Source organism: Rhamphochromis sp. 'chilingali', assembly GCF_963969265.1.
Source record: "Rhamphochromis sp. 'chilingali' genome assembly, chromosome: 2".
Taxonomy (NCBI): Eukaryota; Metazoa; Chordata; class Actinopteri; order Cichliformes; family Cichlidae; genus Rhamphochromis; species Rhamphochromis sp. 'chilingali'.
This window is the reverse complement of record NC_137930.1, coordinates 4,957,794-4,972,123: the sequence shown is the minus strand read 5'-3', so window position 1 is coordinate 4,972,123 and position 14,330 is coordinate 4,957,794. Positions and strand designations below refer to the sequence as shown.

Here is a 14,330-nt window from a genome sequence, read left to right as displayed (position 1 = left end):
GCTGCTGATAATAACACCTAAAACCAAATGCTCTGCCTCCTGGAAGGAGTCTAAATGTCCTCAAAGGGAAGTGAAAAGCATTTCAAGAAAGGTCAAATACATGAAATATTAGAGGATCTCTTGAAGAGTAGACCATCCTCTCAGAAACCAAACCAGTGGTCACGACTCTGAAGCTGAAAGTCTGCTACTTCACACAGCTCAGCAGACCGACTAAAGAGAAACCTGTGCCTCATAACAGTAACAACAAAGCAGAAAAAGAGAGAGATAATGAAGTCAAACCTTGGCAAACAGCGCCCCCTTGGCCGCCAGTGCATCTTCCCCTCTGCCATTGGGGTAGCACTCGTATCGTGCATCCAGGATTGGGTAGCGGCTTGCCAGCATGAGCCCACTGTTCAGGAATTTGAACCTGGAGCAGCAGCCTTTCCAGCCATACCGCCCAACATCGCTCAGGATGTAGGGAAAATAGCGATGCAGCTGGCGCCGTAGTCTAGTAGTCGATCCATGGTCAAATACCTCCTGTAGAGCCAGGAAATCCAAGTTGGCAGGGAAAAAGGCAGAGATGTCATGGTCGAATGTTTCATCTCCGTGGCGGCGTTTTCGACCTGGGCGCTTGAATATTGATGTGCGTGGGACATGAGAGAGAGTATTGTTGGAGGATATCCCTATCCCGCCATCACTTCCATGGTAACGAGCAAGGGACTCACGAGAAGCAGTCATGCTGCCCGTGTCTGCCCCTCCGTGCTCTCCAGGCCGGTGGTTCCCTGTCTCCGCCTCCTCTTCCTGGGGGTCCGGCTCTGGAGCACTGATGCTAATTTGAACCCCTGAGGTGTGAAGCGGACAGTCTGTTGCGGGTTTTGGCTGGGTCCCATCCCCATGCATGGGACAGTCATGATGACCAGGAGCACTCTGAGCTACTGTGGAATGCACGGGGCAGTCTGGAGCCTCCCCTGAGGTGTGAATGGGACAGTCTGAGCTGCTTTTAGTCTCCCCTTGGTGGAGAGGGCATTCTGCTGTAGTGTCTGCCCCATCAGGGTGCACAGGGCATTCAGCAGAGCCCTGGTCATTCACAGAAGGGTGAACGGGGCAGTCAGTGGCACCTGAGGGGTGAATCGGGCACTCGGTGGCAGGTTCAGTTTCGGTGTCGGCTGGGCCATTGGTTGTGTGTGTTTGGTCTGGACGTTGGTCCAACGATGAGGTACGGCGGAAACCTGTGGCAAGGCTGCTGAAGGACGCCGCACTGATAAACATAACAGAAACAATATGAACATAGAGGCATTTACTGCAGATAAGTGCAGAGGGAAGTTTGGATTGATCTCTCCATACCTGATAGAAGTGTTGGTAGGTGAGTCAATGTAGATTTTAATCTGAGGTCGGCTGGCACCATTGCGGATCCTCTTCCCTACCTCCCGTGCTCTCCGGTGGGTGTCTGACAGGTTGTTAAACCTTGCTAGGGAGTCAGGCAGAAGGCAAACATTGGCACTGCAGAAACAGAAGCTTCTGCCCTGTGGCCTCCATTCCCCAATTCCAGCACCTGCTTGACCTTGTTCAGCCTGGTGTTTGTCTGGCCTAGACAAGACAGAAAAAAAACAACCTTTAAATGCAAATATAATACCAGAAGAAAAATAGGGCAATAGGAGCAAAAGCATTTTTTTAAAAGAAGCAAGGAAATTTTTCCCAGATTTCTTTTTTTCAAAAGATATACTTAGAGAACCATTTTATTCTACCTTCATCTTGAGCCTACACTCATTAAGAGAAATATCATACTGGTCATCTAACTCTGAGCAATATTAAAGAAATCCAGATACTTCAAACACAGGGTCGTATAGCCATAAGGAAGCTAATCAAATGCAAATACTTTTTAAAGTAGAATCTCTCAAAGCAATTAGCTGCTGAGCAGTTTTGAGATTTCTGCTTATTAACCTTAGTATATCAGTAATGTAGTCTAAAGAAATGGATTACATTTCTGTCACTTAAAGAGATGTGTCTACATAGACATATGCAGTTAGGACCATTTGTATTTGGGTATTAAAACAGTTTTTTAAATTTTGTATCTGTGCACAAGCACAGTGAATTTAATAAATAAATAATAAAATAAATAATTTCAGAACCTGAACCATTTACTTTAGTTTTTTCTTCAGTTACTGTAAAGCTTCTCTGTTGAGTTCTGATCAGTTGGCTGACTTGTCATTCAAGAATATCCAATTTATTTGCCTTGAGAAACTCTTGGGTTTGTTTTGCTGTGAGGCAACATCTGATGAGTTTCGCAGCAGATAGCTGAACCTGCGCAAAGTATAGAGCTGTCTACACTTCAGACTTTGCTAAAATAAACAGTAGTGATTCTGTTCCACTTGTAGGCAGAGGCAAAGCTACAAAAATCGTCTACTGTCTAAAAACCTATGGTGTATGCCACTTAAACACCGCCTGAAGTTTTGAAATCATACACCATCTGAACTGAGCTGTAGTAGTTGACTCCATGATATTAAGTTTTATTCTAACATGATCAACATTTTAAAAGTGATCTATTCAACCCAGACCAGGTAGTTTTGGTGCCTAAAGCACAGCTGGAGTCATTAGTTTGTGAAGACCTGAACACAGATGCTAAAAGCAAACTAACTGAGCTGCAAACACAACTTTTATTAGGTTGATGTGATGTCCAGACATGTAAAGATCCACAAGGAAAGAAACAGCAGGAAAGGAGCAGACAAGAACAGAGAAGCAACAGAGACACTAAGAGAAAGACTGAGTGGAAACAGTAAGGGTAACTGGGAGGGTGGAAACCAAAGGGTAATGAGACACAGCTGAAGGAAGTCTAGACAATGGAACAAAGCGAGACAGTGTACCACACAGAGACAATTAACTGCCAAATTAAAGCAATGAAACTGAAACAAGGACACAAATGAACCTTAACTCTAATCTTGAATGTTCATGTAAGACAAAAGTGCCACAGTGCACATACAGTGGGGCAAAAAAGTATTTAGTCAGCCACCGATTGTGCAAGTTCCCCCACCTAAAATGATGACAGAGGTCAGTAATTTGCACCAGAGGTACACTTCAACTGTGAGAGACAGAATGTGAAAAAAAAATCCATGAATCCACATGGTAGGATTTGTAAAGAATTTATTCGTAAATCAGGGTGGAAAATAAGTATTTGGTCAATAACAAAAATACAACTCAATACTTTGTAACATAACCTTTGTTGGCAATAACAGAGGTCAAACGTTTACTATAGGTCTTTACCAGGTTTGCACACACAGTAGCTGGTATTTTGGCCCATTCCTCCATGCAGATCTTCTCGAGAGCAGTGATGTTTTGGGGCTGTCGCCGAGCAACACGGACTTTCAACTCCCGCCACAGATTTTCTATGGGGTTGAGGTCTGGAGACTGGCTAGGCCACTCCAGGACTTTCAAATGCTTCTTACGGAGCCACTCCTTTGTTGCCCGGGCGGTGTGTTTTGGATCATTGTCATGTTGGAAGACCCAGCCTCGTTTCATCTTCAACGTTCTCACTGATGGAAGGAGGTTTTGGCTCAAAATCTCACGATACATGGCCCCATTCATTCTGTCCTTAACACGGATCAGTCGTCCTGTCCCCTTGGCAGAAAAACAGCCCCATAGCATGATGTTTCCACCCCCATGCTTCACAGTAGGTATGGTGTTCTTGGGATGCAACTCAGTATTCTTCTTCCTCCAAACACGACGAGTTGAGTTTATACCAAAAAGTTCTACTTTGGTTTCATCTGACCACATGACATTCTCCCAATCCTCTGCTGTATCATCCATGTGCTCTCTGGCAAACTTCAGACGGGCCTGGACATGCACTGGCTTCAGCAGCGGAACACGTCTGGCACTGCGGGATTTGATTCCCTGCCGTTGTAGTGTGTTACTGATGGTGACCTTTGTTACTTTGGTCCCAGCTCTCTGCAGGTCATTCACCAGGTCCCCCCGTGTGATTCTGGGATCTTTGCTCACCGTTCTCATGATCATTTTGACCCAACGGGATGAGATCTTGCGTGGAGCCCCAGATCGAGGGAGATTATCAGTGGTCTTGTATGTCTTCCATTTTCTGATGATTGCTCCCACAGTTGATTTTTTCACACCAAGCTGCTTGCCTATTGTAGATTCACTCTTCCCAGTCTGGTGCAGGTCTACAATACTTTTCCTGGTGTCCTTCGAAAGCTCTTTGGTCTTGGCCATGGCGGAGTTTGGAGTCTGACTGTTTGAGGCTGTGGACAGGTGTCTTTTATACAGATGATGAGTTCAAACAGGTGCCATTCATACAGGTAACGAGTGGGGGACAGAAAAGCTTCTTACAGAAGACGTTACAGGTCTGTGAGAGCCAGAGATTTTCCATGTTTGAGGTGACCAAATACTTATTTTCCACCCTGATTTACGAATAAATTCTTTACAAATCCTACCATGTGAATTCATGGATTTTTTTTTCACATTCTGTCTCTCACAGTTGAAGTGTACCTCTGGTGCAAATTACTGACCTCTGTCATCATTTTAAGTGGGGGAACTTGCACAATCGGTGGCTGACTAAATACTTTTTTGCCCCACTGTAAGCTCCATAAACACAATCAGTAACTTAAAATAACAAGAACTGAAGGCTCATAATCAACAATGTTGGCTACGAGTAAAACTAAGAAAACCTAAAACAACCAAACAGACCAGAAACAGATAAAAAAAAATTGGATTCACATCTTCTTCTTAAACGGTCCTTTGTTGTCAGTTTTTCAGCAGGTGTTTGTGGGGGTGTGATGAGTAGAATTATACTCATGTGCTTTTCAGCTTTTAAAAATCTTTTCTATTTGGAATTTATTTTTCCCCAATTCTCCAAAGGTCTCACCAACATCAGAGTGTGAAAGATGTTAACTTAAAATTAACATCTGCCCTTCCTGGGGGGAAAACTCATCAAATAATAGGAAATTAAGACAAAAAGTTTAGTTACTGTACATATTTCCTCACATTGTGCCAAACTGTTTATTTGTTAATTGGTAGAATAAACTTTTAGTATTCTTGATCATATCTAACTCTGTTAAGGTAGAAAAATAGTGCATCTAAGTTGGATTTAAGTAGATTCTTTTTTGTTGTTGTATTTTGAAACCCTTTGCTGGTGAGATGGGGTTATAATAATACTACTACACTACCAGTCCAAAGTTTGGACACATCTGGCCACCCAAACTTGGTGCTGTATACTTTGATGCAATGAAATGTTGAATTGTAGAGCCTTGTCTTTGATGAGTGTTATGAAAATACTGTTGAGACAAACTTGTTTTCATGCAGAAATCTTTCAGGAGTTGTCAGTAGCATGAAATACAAATACATTTATTATGTGAGATGTTTTTGCAGCATATCAAGAATAACAAAGCTATACGTAAATTCAGTAAGTTCTTAGGATGTCGTGTTATCCAATTTTCTTTTTACCATCTTTCAGATAAGAACACAGTTAATTCTGTACTATCACCAAGCAGCTAGGCTGTCCTTGAGACTCTGTGGAGAAAAATAAACTGGATCAAACAGTTATGTCAGTGTACCCCACAAGGTGCAACCGGGCCTTACAACTTTTAGCCCTTCTCATAATAATAGTGCGATTTTAATTATAGAGGGTTTAGGAATAAAAACAGACATGCACACATCATAGCAGCCTGTCTGTTTTTTGTTTTTGTTTTTATCTGTTTTACTCTCAAATGATTATTATGTGATGTACACATACTATGTATTACATTTTCTATTTTCACTCTACCATTTCTACTCTACCCCCTCTTTATGCTTCTGGCCCTGAACTCTACTGCCATCGGTGCTTTTTACCTTTTTAAAGACGTTATCCATGAATATACAATAAACTGTTACTAGGTGACTGTTGAAACAATACTTAAAATACTAGAAACTCACATTTTACATTTGCCATCTCTAAACTGCTAATTATAGGAAGATCGTGCTGCTGTCCCACAGCAAACAGAGCTAAATACTGTATTTCCCATTTTGTGGTTATGGCGGGTTGCCACTTGGGTGGGTGTTTGGATAACGAAACACCCACTGAGAGCTGATGGAGTCTTGCAGCTGGAAAGCAGACCCACGAGCAAACTATTTACACAAGATAATGACTTCATTTTCTCCTTCTTGAAATAGCCAACCCCTGTGAACAACTGGCTCCATAGATGAAAAATGAAGCATGACTCTACAACTGCTCGGCCCATTTTTCACGTTACATTGATCCAGGGCCTCATTTTCATTCACAGTTTAGTTGAAAGCCAGTCTAAAATGTGTAAACCGGTATAAAGTGCGTTCATCCGGTCATCTTTAAACTGAACCACTGCAAGGACAAAGAAAGGCCTACATGGTTGGCTGTAGGTCTGCCCTCCTCACCTGTAGAAACCTTAAGCAGGAAAAGATTGTGTTACCTTAAAACAGTTAGGTCACTCTACATAATACTGTCTAAAGTAAAAGACACTACATCCTTACAAAATCAGATATTATGTACAGTGCTGTGAAAAAGCATTTTTGCAGTTTTGTCACACTTACATGTTTCAGATTAAACAAATAAAATATAAAACAGAAGTAAATAAAAAAGGCGTTTTTTAAATGATGCTATGATTTATTAATGGAAAAAAACTACCCAGCCTACCTGGACCTTGGCAGCGAGAACTAGTATTAAGCATTTGTAATAAGTTCAAACAAGTCTTTCATATCTCTGTGGACCTGTTTAAGGTCATGCCAAAGCATCTCAATTTGGCCAGGCCACTATGAAACCTTCACTCTTGGAGTAGTTTTGCTAGGCCGGCCACTCCGTCACCACTATTCCAATTATTTTTTTTACATAGGGCTAGGTAAGGTTGGATAGCGTTTTTTTAATAAATGAAATCATCTAAAAACTGTACTATGTACTTGTTTGGGTAACTTTGTCTATTAGGATGTGATTAATGATCTGAAACCTTTAAATGTTTAAATCAAGTTTGGTAAAAATACTTTTTCAGAGCCCTGTAAATTCACAGAAACAGCAGCAGTGATAAATAATATAGCCATGTTGGCACTAACCTGCAGTAGGTGTACAGGTAGGGCTGGCGGATTGCCTGCAGGGGAGCCCAGATGATGAAGCCCAGCAGAGCAAAGGGCAAGGAGGCGAGGAGGAGGAGCAGGTAAAGGGGTGCGGAGATCAGCACACATAACGTGAGGAAGGAGCAGGGGTCCTGGGAGCGCTGTCGCTTCTCCAGCGAGGTGGCCACACAGGACGCCAGGAGCCGGTCCAGGAACCAGTAGCAGGGAAACACCAGGCTCCACGACAAGCCATCCAAGAAGTGCAGACAGGCACTGGAATACGGGGTGATGTGGAGGACCATCTCTTTCCTTCTTTCTCTCTCTTTCTGTCTGTCACTTTCTCCTCACCTTGCACGTCCACGCCCACATACACTATAATCAATCACAAAATCTCTTCCACTAATTACATAAGCAGAAATAAATGAAAAAAGATCAGACTCAAATGTAGACCCTCCCCCATTCCTTGGAGAAAGGAACACTACATGGTTTGGATGATTTCTATCTTCACAGGAAAGCTTATCTCAGTCTTGCTGCCCCTCCCTCAGTAATTACACCCTCCACAGGAGGGGTCAAGGAGCGCAGTCTCGAGGTAGGCAGTTGTCATGATGAAAGCTATTCCCTTGATGACGGATCTATGATTGCGAGGACTCAAACCACCTCTGCAGGGGGTATCCACTCAACATCAGCATTTCCTCCAAACCTGAAGAAAGAAGCACATCGACAGAGGAAAGGCGGGAGAGAAGGAAAAAGAAGCAGGGGATCAGTAATTGACTTTATTCCACTGGGAGTGAAACTCATACATGTCAGAATGACTGTAATTGCATAATAACAGCACATCCCCACAGAGGCTTGTAAGCTACAGGCAAAATTATTTACTGTAGTTTGTCTCGTCTTACAAGAAGAAAGAATAATGTATGACAGCGAGTACGACATACTCCTGACAACAACACATTATGGGATGTATTTTTTTTAAGCTATTTCAGAAGACAAGCAGTTGATCAGACTGTGGTCATACTACTGGGGTGTGGGTGGGTTGGAGATGAATAGTGGGCAGGCTAAAACAGGTTAAATGGCGGCAGCTGCACGAGATAGTCAGTTGGATGTGCAGAAGGAGCAATCGGCTGATGTGGGTTGGCACTAAAATCAGCTGATTTGCATGGATGGCAGCTAAACTTGACTTTGTAGCCTGCTTACACTTATGTTGCATCTACACTGGAAGTGATTTGTTTATCGGACATCACTTTGAAGCTACCGGCAGGTCGCTTACAGACATTCCAGTAACCTAGAAAACAACTTTATGTATTTACTACCACGCCATGAGCCAATCAATGGCATTTGTCATTCTCACTGGTAGCTGTTTCAGTCACTCGCCTGCAAGTTTAATAAAGTCTGGCCCACTTTCATTGTCAGCAGTGCTGCAGTAACAGGTCCACTTAAAAGTGTTGTGTTTGATTCTGAAAAGATAACACATTTATATTCCTCATGGAAAAGTAAGTATATACAAAAAAAGGAGAAAAGGTGACTTGCATTTGAATATTTCTCAGAACATAAATATTATATAAACTAAAGAGTTGAAAGATACGATGATATTAACGACTACAAAGCTCCTGAAGCTGAAACAAAGAGATTTCTTAGTGCACGAGCACACACAAATCCACTACCACAGAAATTTTTGGCCCGCAGTGTTTAAATAATTTAAAGTCTATGTTTAAATAGGAGAAGGGCTGTGGAAACAGCTCATCGTGGAATCAGTAATTGTTGTTACAAAAGGGTATCACAAAGGAAAGGACATTAACCACGTCGTTCTTCCAGCCCGCAGATGACTTAACCAGAAATTCCAACCCTAAATGCTTTTTAACCAACTTTAATATCAGCATAGGCAACAGAGGGAAGAGAATTGATCCCACCGACATGAATAAGTAATGACTAGATTAATTCATTCATGTCAACAGGCGAGTTTAGGAAGACAAAGAGAGTGCTGACCTTGGCGTAACATCATATGCCCAGCAGAGAAGGGCAGTGGAACAACCCATGCTTTTGAATGAACCTTGTCTCATTTGCTGTGCAACAAGACAACTATAAACTTGCTGTAACCGTGGAGAAATGCTGCGTGCATATTATACTCACAATCCATATTAAAGCAGAAAGTAGGTAAAGCAATTCTGACAAAGCTCACCAAATGAATGAAACTTTTCATTCTGTATTTGGACTGTATAATCACACCTCCACAGGTCCAAAGACAGCACAGGCTGTCACGTATTCATCTTTCTTTTTGTCAAGGGTCTGCTTTTTTAAATCTATTTAGGATAGAAGACTTTCCAGCAAAACATGTCTGTGGGAGCTGTTTGTCACCACTGTCTACTATTTTCTCCCCAAATGAAGCTCTTTTGTCAGACAGGCTCATTCTCTGAATAGGACATCTCTCCCAGAATTACCACCTCTTCCATCCTTGTAATCTTCTTGTGTAGGGTCGAAACCTTTGTATACTGTAATGATTCGTATTATGACAGAGGAGCTGCCTGTGCTACTACTTGCTGACTTCCTGCTGCGATGGTTGACCTGAAAAGATATAAAGAGATGACCTGCTGACTCACCAGTGGGCATAAGGGGCATATGACGGCAGTGTTTTACTGACTGTCTTTAAGTCTAACATGTGGAAGTCCACACTTCAATTCTCACTGGACATATGGAGAAAAGAGGTAGCACTTTTTGGGATTAAACTTTGCAGCACTTTAAAAAAAAAAAACTTTGGTCGGCCTTAAAACTGTGAGCTAACCTGTCCATAGGCTGAATGGCACCGGTGAGGCAGACAGGTGTACTGAGAAAGGCGACTTTAGCCATTATTTGCTAGGCCTCACCAAGTCACTGAACAGGACCCATCTTCCTTGGTTTTGTTTTTGATGAAATTATGTGATAAATAATGTGACCTTCAGTGCTATAGAGCATATTTTTAGTATTTTTGTATTGTGCACTCAAAAACCAGTGGGTGACATCCCTGTGGCATCTTGTATGTCTGGTTAAGTATGGTTTAAAGGGAGTTTATATGATTATATTTTGAAATAACAAGCATAATAAAAAACATTTATTATGCTCCAAATACTATATTTCCATATCTATTTTTAGTTCACTTTCTCAAAAAAGCAAGCAGACAGAAGATAGCACCCTCACCCCTTTTCATCCATCCATCTACCCATTTATTACTTATCCATCTATCATCCACTGACCCATCCTTCATTTATCCATTTTCTAGCCATTGATCCAACCATCCATGGACTGGTAAATGGTAAATGTTTCTTATAATGAGAAATGATTCTTATATAGAGCTTTTCTACTCTCGTGGAGTACTCAAAGCCGCATTCACCCATACACACAAGCACTGTTGTCTATACTTTGCAGTGCTTTCTAACTAACATTCATACACATTTATACTCCGATGGATGCATCAGAGAGCAAGTGGGGGTTAGTATCTTGCCCAAGGATATTTGGCATGCAGACTGGAGAGCCAGGGATTGAACCACCAACCTTCTGATCAGCAGCTGAGCTCCTCTACCTGAGCTACAGCCACCTAATCTCATCCATCATTTATCCATTGATCCATCCATCATGTATCCATCTCCATCCATCCTTTCATCCATCCATCCATCCATCCATCCATCCATCCATCCATCCATCCATCATCATTCATCTATCAGTCATCCACTGATCCATCCATCATGTATCCATCTCCATCCATCATCATCCATCCATTGATCCATCCATCCTTCATTTATCATTCTCTAGCCATTGATCCATTCATCATCCATCCATGTCTCTGTCCATTTATCCATACACCCATTCATCCATCCATCCATCCATCCATGACCTCATCGACTCATTGAAGAGGTATGATTTTAGTCAACCAAACTTTTTAAACCTTGCAGTGTTACAGCACACATTACAACACTGTTTATTGTATTTTTAAGATATACGACAGAAGGTAATTATTTCATTGTTCTCAAATATCGATGAAACTCTGATATGCATTTAGAATAAGCAAAAGCAAGAGCAAGCAGAGAGTGAATAAACAAAAAGGAAGCAAACAGAGAGCTTACCCCCTGCACAAAAACTCTAATCCAGACAAATTCACTCATTGCACTGACTCCATGCCGCCTGGCATTTAAGCCGCAATTTGCAGCCACTGCTCATTAAAATGTGCTATTTCTGGCTGCTCGTTTTAGGTTTCAGGAAGAAAAAAAATACATGGATAATTCAAAACTCACTCATGCAAGAAAATCCTCTCACTACTTTCTGCTAGACTTGCTCGTGTTCAAATTCAGATTCATCAGCCTCTCACTGGCATAAGCAAGTCAATATTAGCAGGTTTAAGTATCATAACTCAACTCCAAACAATTCAATATTAACAGCTGCATAATAAAACTCAAGCAGCACAGCTAGGACGAGAGGTGCAAGTACGACAATCACACAGAGAAAGTTACAGTCTACAGCAGTTTATATGGAGAGATGCTGGTGTGCCAATACAACGAACACAGAAATCATAACATTCAAAAACTCCATCAGTAAATTATGATGATAGTGCTGTGTAATGATGATTAGAACAGGTATTTTCTGGCTTTAAGTTTGTATCATAATTATACCTCACACAGATAAAGACAATGTGATTTTATGTAAAAATGGTGTTATTATCACCTGTGGGGAGATTAATGCTCTTTCGATTGGATCCAACAGAGCACAGGATCTTAAAAAAAAAGGAAGAGAAAATTAGCAAATGCCAGCTAAAAACGCTCATTCATTTCAAAGAAGGACGTTTTTGTACCGCATGTTTTCATTTGTTTGTTTCTAATTTTCACATTTTCTTTTCCTGCTGCAAATTGACCTTGATGGTTGCTTGATGGTGATTAAAGCTCACAGAGTAGAAAATGATATATTATAGGCACATCTTCTTAGTGTATGCGTGTCTATACGTCTGCATGTACCCTCTCTCCTCAAACACTGTCACACATACAGCGATTATCAACATTTACTTTTTTTCCCCTCAAAAACATTTATTATAAATCTCAGTCATTTTGATTTCCCTTCATATTATACTTATTTCATTCCCTGTAAATGCAATTTTAAATTCTCTGGTTGCAATTTTTTTCCTACGTCACTTAATGAGCACCCAAAATTTGAACCGGCAACACAACTTTATTCAATGAATTATATAATGACTTGAAAAAGCGCTGGAAGTCTGGCAAAAGCTCCCATAAGGTGGGCTTGAGATTGATAAGTAAAGACTTAACTGAACACCATAAGAATTAGTTTTTGTCCATAACTAAAGTATCCACACTGGCCCGATTACATCATCCTATCATCAACCTTTAACTCTGCTGAAGTCTTTACCCATTGTATTCATCTTTTTTGCCGCTTTAAGCGTTAAAATCCTCGATCCCACGGCCTTTAAAAGCTTCCACTTTCCTCAGCTTCTGTGGGGAGTTTACCTTTTGAAAGCTGCATCAACGACCACACCCAGAAAAACAAACCTCAGTCAGAGCTGATAGATCAACGAGCACAAACCGTCACATTTGGCCTTATCAGGGGAAGCTCAGCGGTGCATAATTTATAGCCAAATACGTCGCCTTGCAGGAAGAGACAGAAATACAGCGACGGAAAAAGAACAGTGACAACGTCAGCAGACACACACATGTTGGAAACACACACACGTTAAGGTACAGGCACACAATATTTTTAAAAAAGGTATACAAGTCAGCTTGTACTGCAGATAATTCCTTTGTTAGGGGAGCTGATGTCTGCTAATTAGCACTTCTGTTTGTTTCTAAAATCCTACTGCCGCCGAGATTTCACCAGAGGATCAATGTCGACTAATGAGGACAAATATTATATCTGTATTTTTATCTCTCGCACAGGAAAGCTTGAATTTACACAACCCTCCTTGTGTTTAATGACACTGCTCAACTATCACTTAAATAAAATCTAGAAAATCGTTTTTTGCTCCATAACAGGCTGCAGAGGCAGGTGGCACAGGTCAGGTGGCCAAGCAGCTGAATCATTTTAACTGATCAGCGTTGCACGGATGGTTTAGTGCTGTGGGCCAGAACAACATGAAATAAACCAGGGATCAGTAATAAAGCCTTCAGTTCAGCTTTGTTTTAGAGGTGCTTCAAGTAAGAAGCTGTCTGTGAGGTGCAAACCAGGGAGAGCAGAAAGAGATACAAGCCGGTGATGGCAGATCATTTCCTGTTCCTCTTCAGACTCTGAATTTTAAACTGTGCTTGAAGGAACAGAAACAGCACTCAAATCATAACTTGTGTTTATATTTTCACCATACGGCTGCCTTTCACAGACCTGTACATGAGTTTCATGATACAGGCTCTGAAATTATGAACTTGTGGCTTTTTTCTTCTGAGTCGCTCGATGGTCAGGTTTTTTTCTATATGTATTTGAATAAAGCCACATTAGTAGGTGAACTGGTAAAATTGCATTTTCAACCACTATTTGGTTGGTTTCAGTAACTGTCTGGTACCATTATCTCCACAGATTATTATTTTTGCAACGTTAACTAAGTGGAGATTATTAGCGTCAGCCTGCATTCACTAAAATGCGTTTAAATTAAGATTTCTTGTTTCTCTTTAAGTATTTGGCAGTTTCAATCAGTGAGGCGAAAGTCTAGCATTATAAACTGATGGAGACTGGGAGATGTGGAAAATCTAACATGACAGGGAGTGCAGGAGTTTTCTATAGAAGAGCTGCTTCGTTATCAAATAAAATCTATTTATAAAAAGTACAAAAACCAATAAATACTGTTAAAAGTCGAGCAATCTGCATGTTAATAAACACCACTTTGTTCGTGCTGCTATTTTTTGTGCTTATTCTGTTTGCAGCGTGAGTCAAACTCAGGAATTTGATCCACAGCCAGGTGTAACCAGCAAACAAACAGCTTCTGCACAGTTGTTTTTTTTTTTTAGACGTTATAATAGACACGTTAACATCAATAAACATGCTGCACTTTAAAAAGCTAATTCCCCATTTGGCTAGGTTACCAAAATATTTTAGTTTGATGATGTTGTTTGTAAAAATCAATCAATCATCAGTTTTGCGCTGTGGAGTTGCTCCGCTATTAAACATGTCACTGTGGCAGCGATTTGCTTTCTGTCATTCACTGTGGGGTTTATATGAGGTACACATACGCTGTTATGATGGCAGCTGAATTTGTGGGTCAGAGAACCAAAACAAGCACTAAAAAAGTCTAACAAACAGATGTTCATTACTGTTGACGTCTTTTGTGTTAAATTAACCTG

The 14,330-nt window shown here is 41.0% G+C and overlaps 1 protein-coding gene across 1 annotated transcript in view; it reads right to left on the bottom strand.

Moving 5' to 3' along the window:
* smpd3 (sphingomyelin phosphodiesterase 3) overlaps nucleotides 1–14,330 on the bottom strand; it is a 100,439-nt gene that overhangs the window by 45,838 nt on the left and 40,271 nt on the right. Inside the window, exons 2-4 of the mRNA XM_080876712.1 lie at nucleotides 7,036–7,735; nucleotides 1,324–1,566; nucleotides 280–1,237 (exon numbers count right to left, since the gene is read on the bottom strand). Of these exons, the coding sequence (XP_080732838.1) occupies nucleotides 280–1,237; nucleotides 1,324–1,566; nucleotides 7,036–7,337 (1,503 nt within the window). The 5' untranslated portion in view covers nucleotides 7,338–7,735. The remainder of the gene's footprint in view (nucleotides 1–279; nucleotides 1,238–1,323; nucleotides 1,567–7,035; nucleotides 7,736–14,330) is intronic.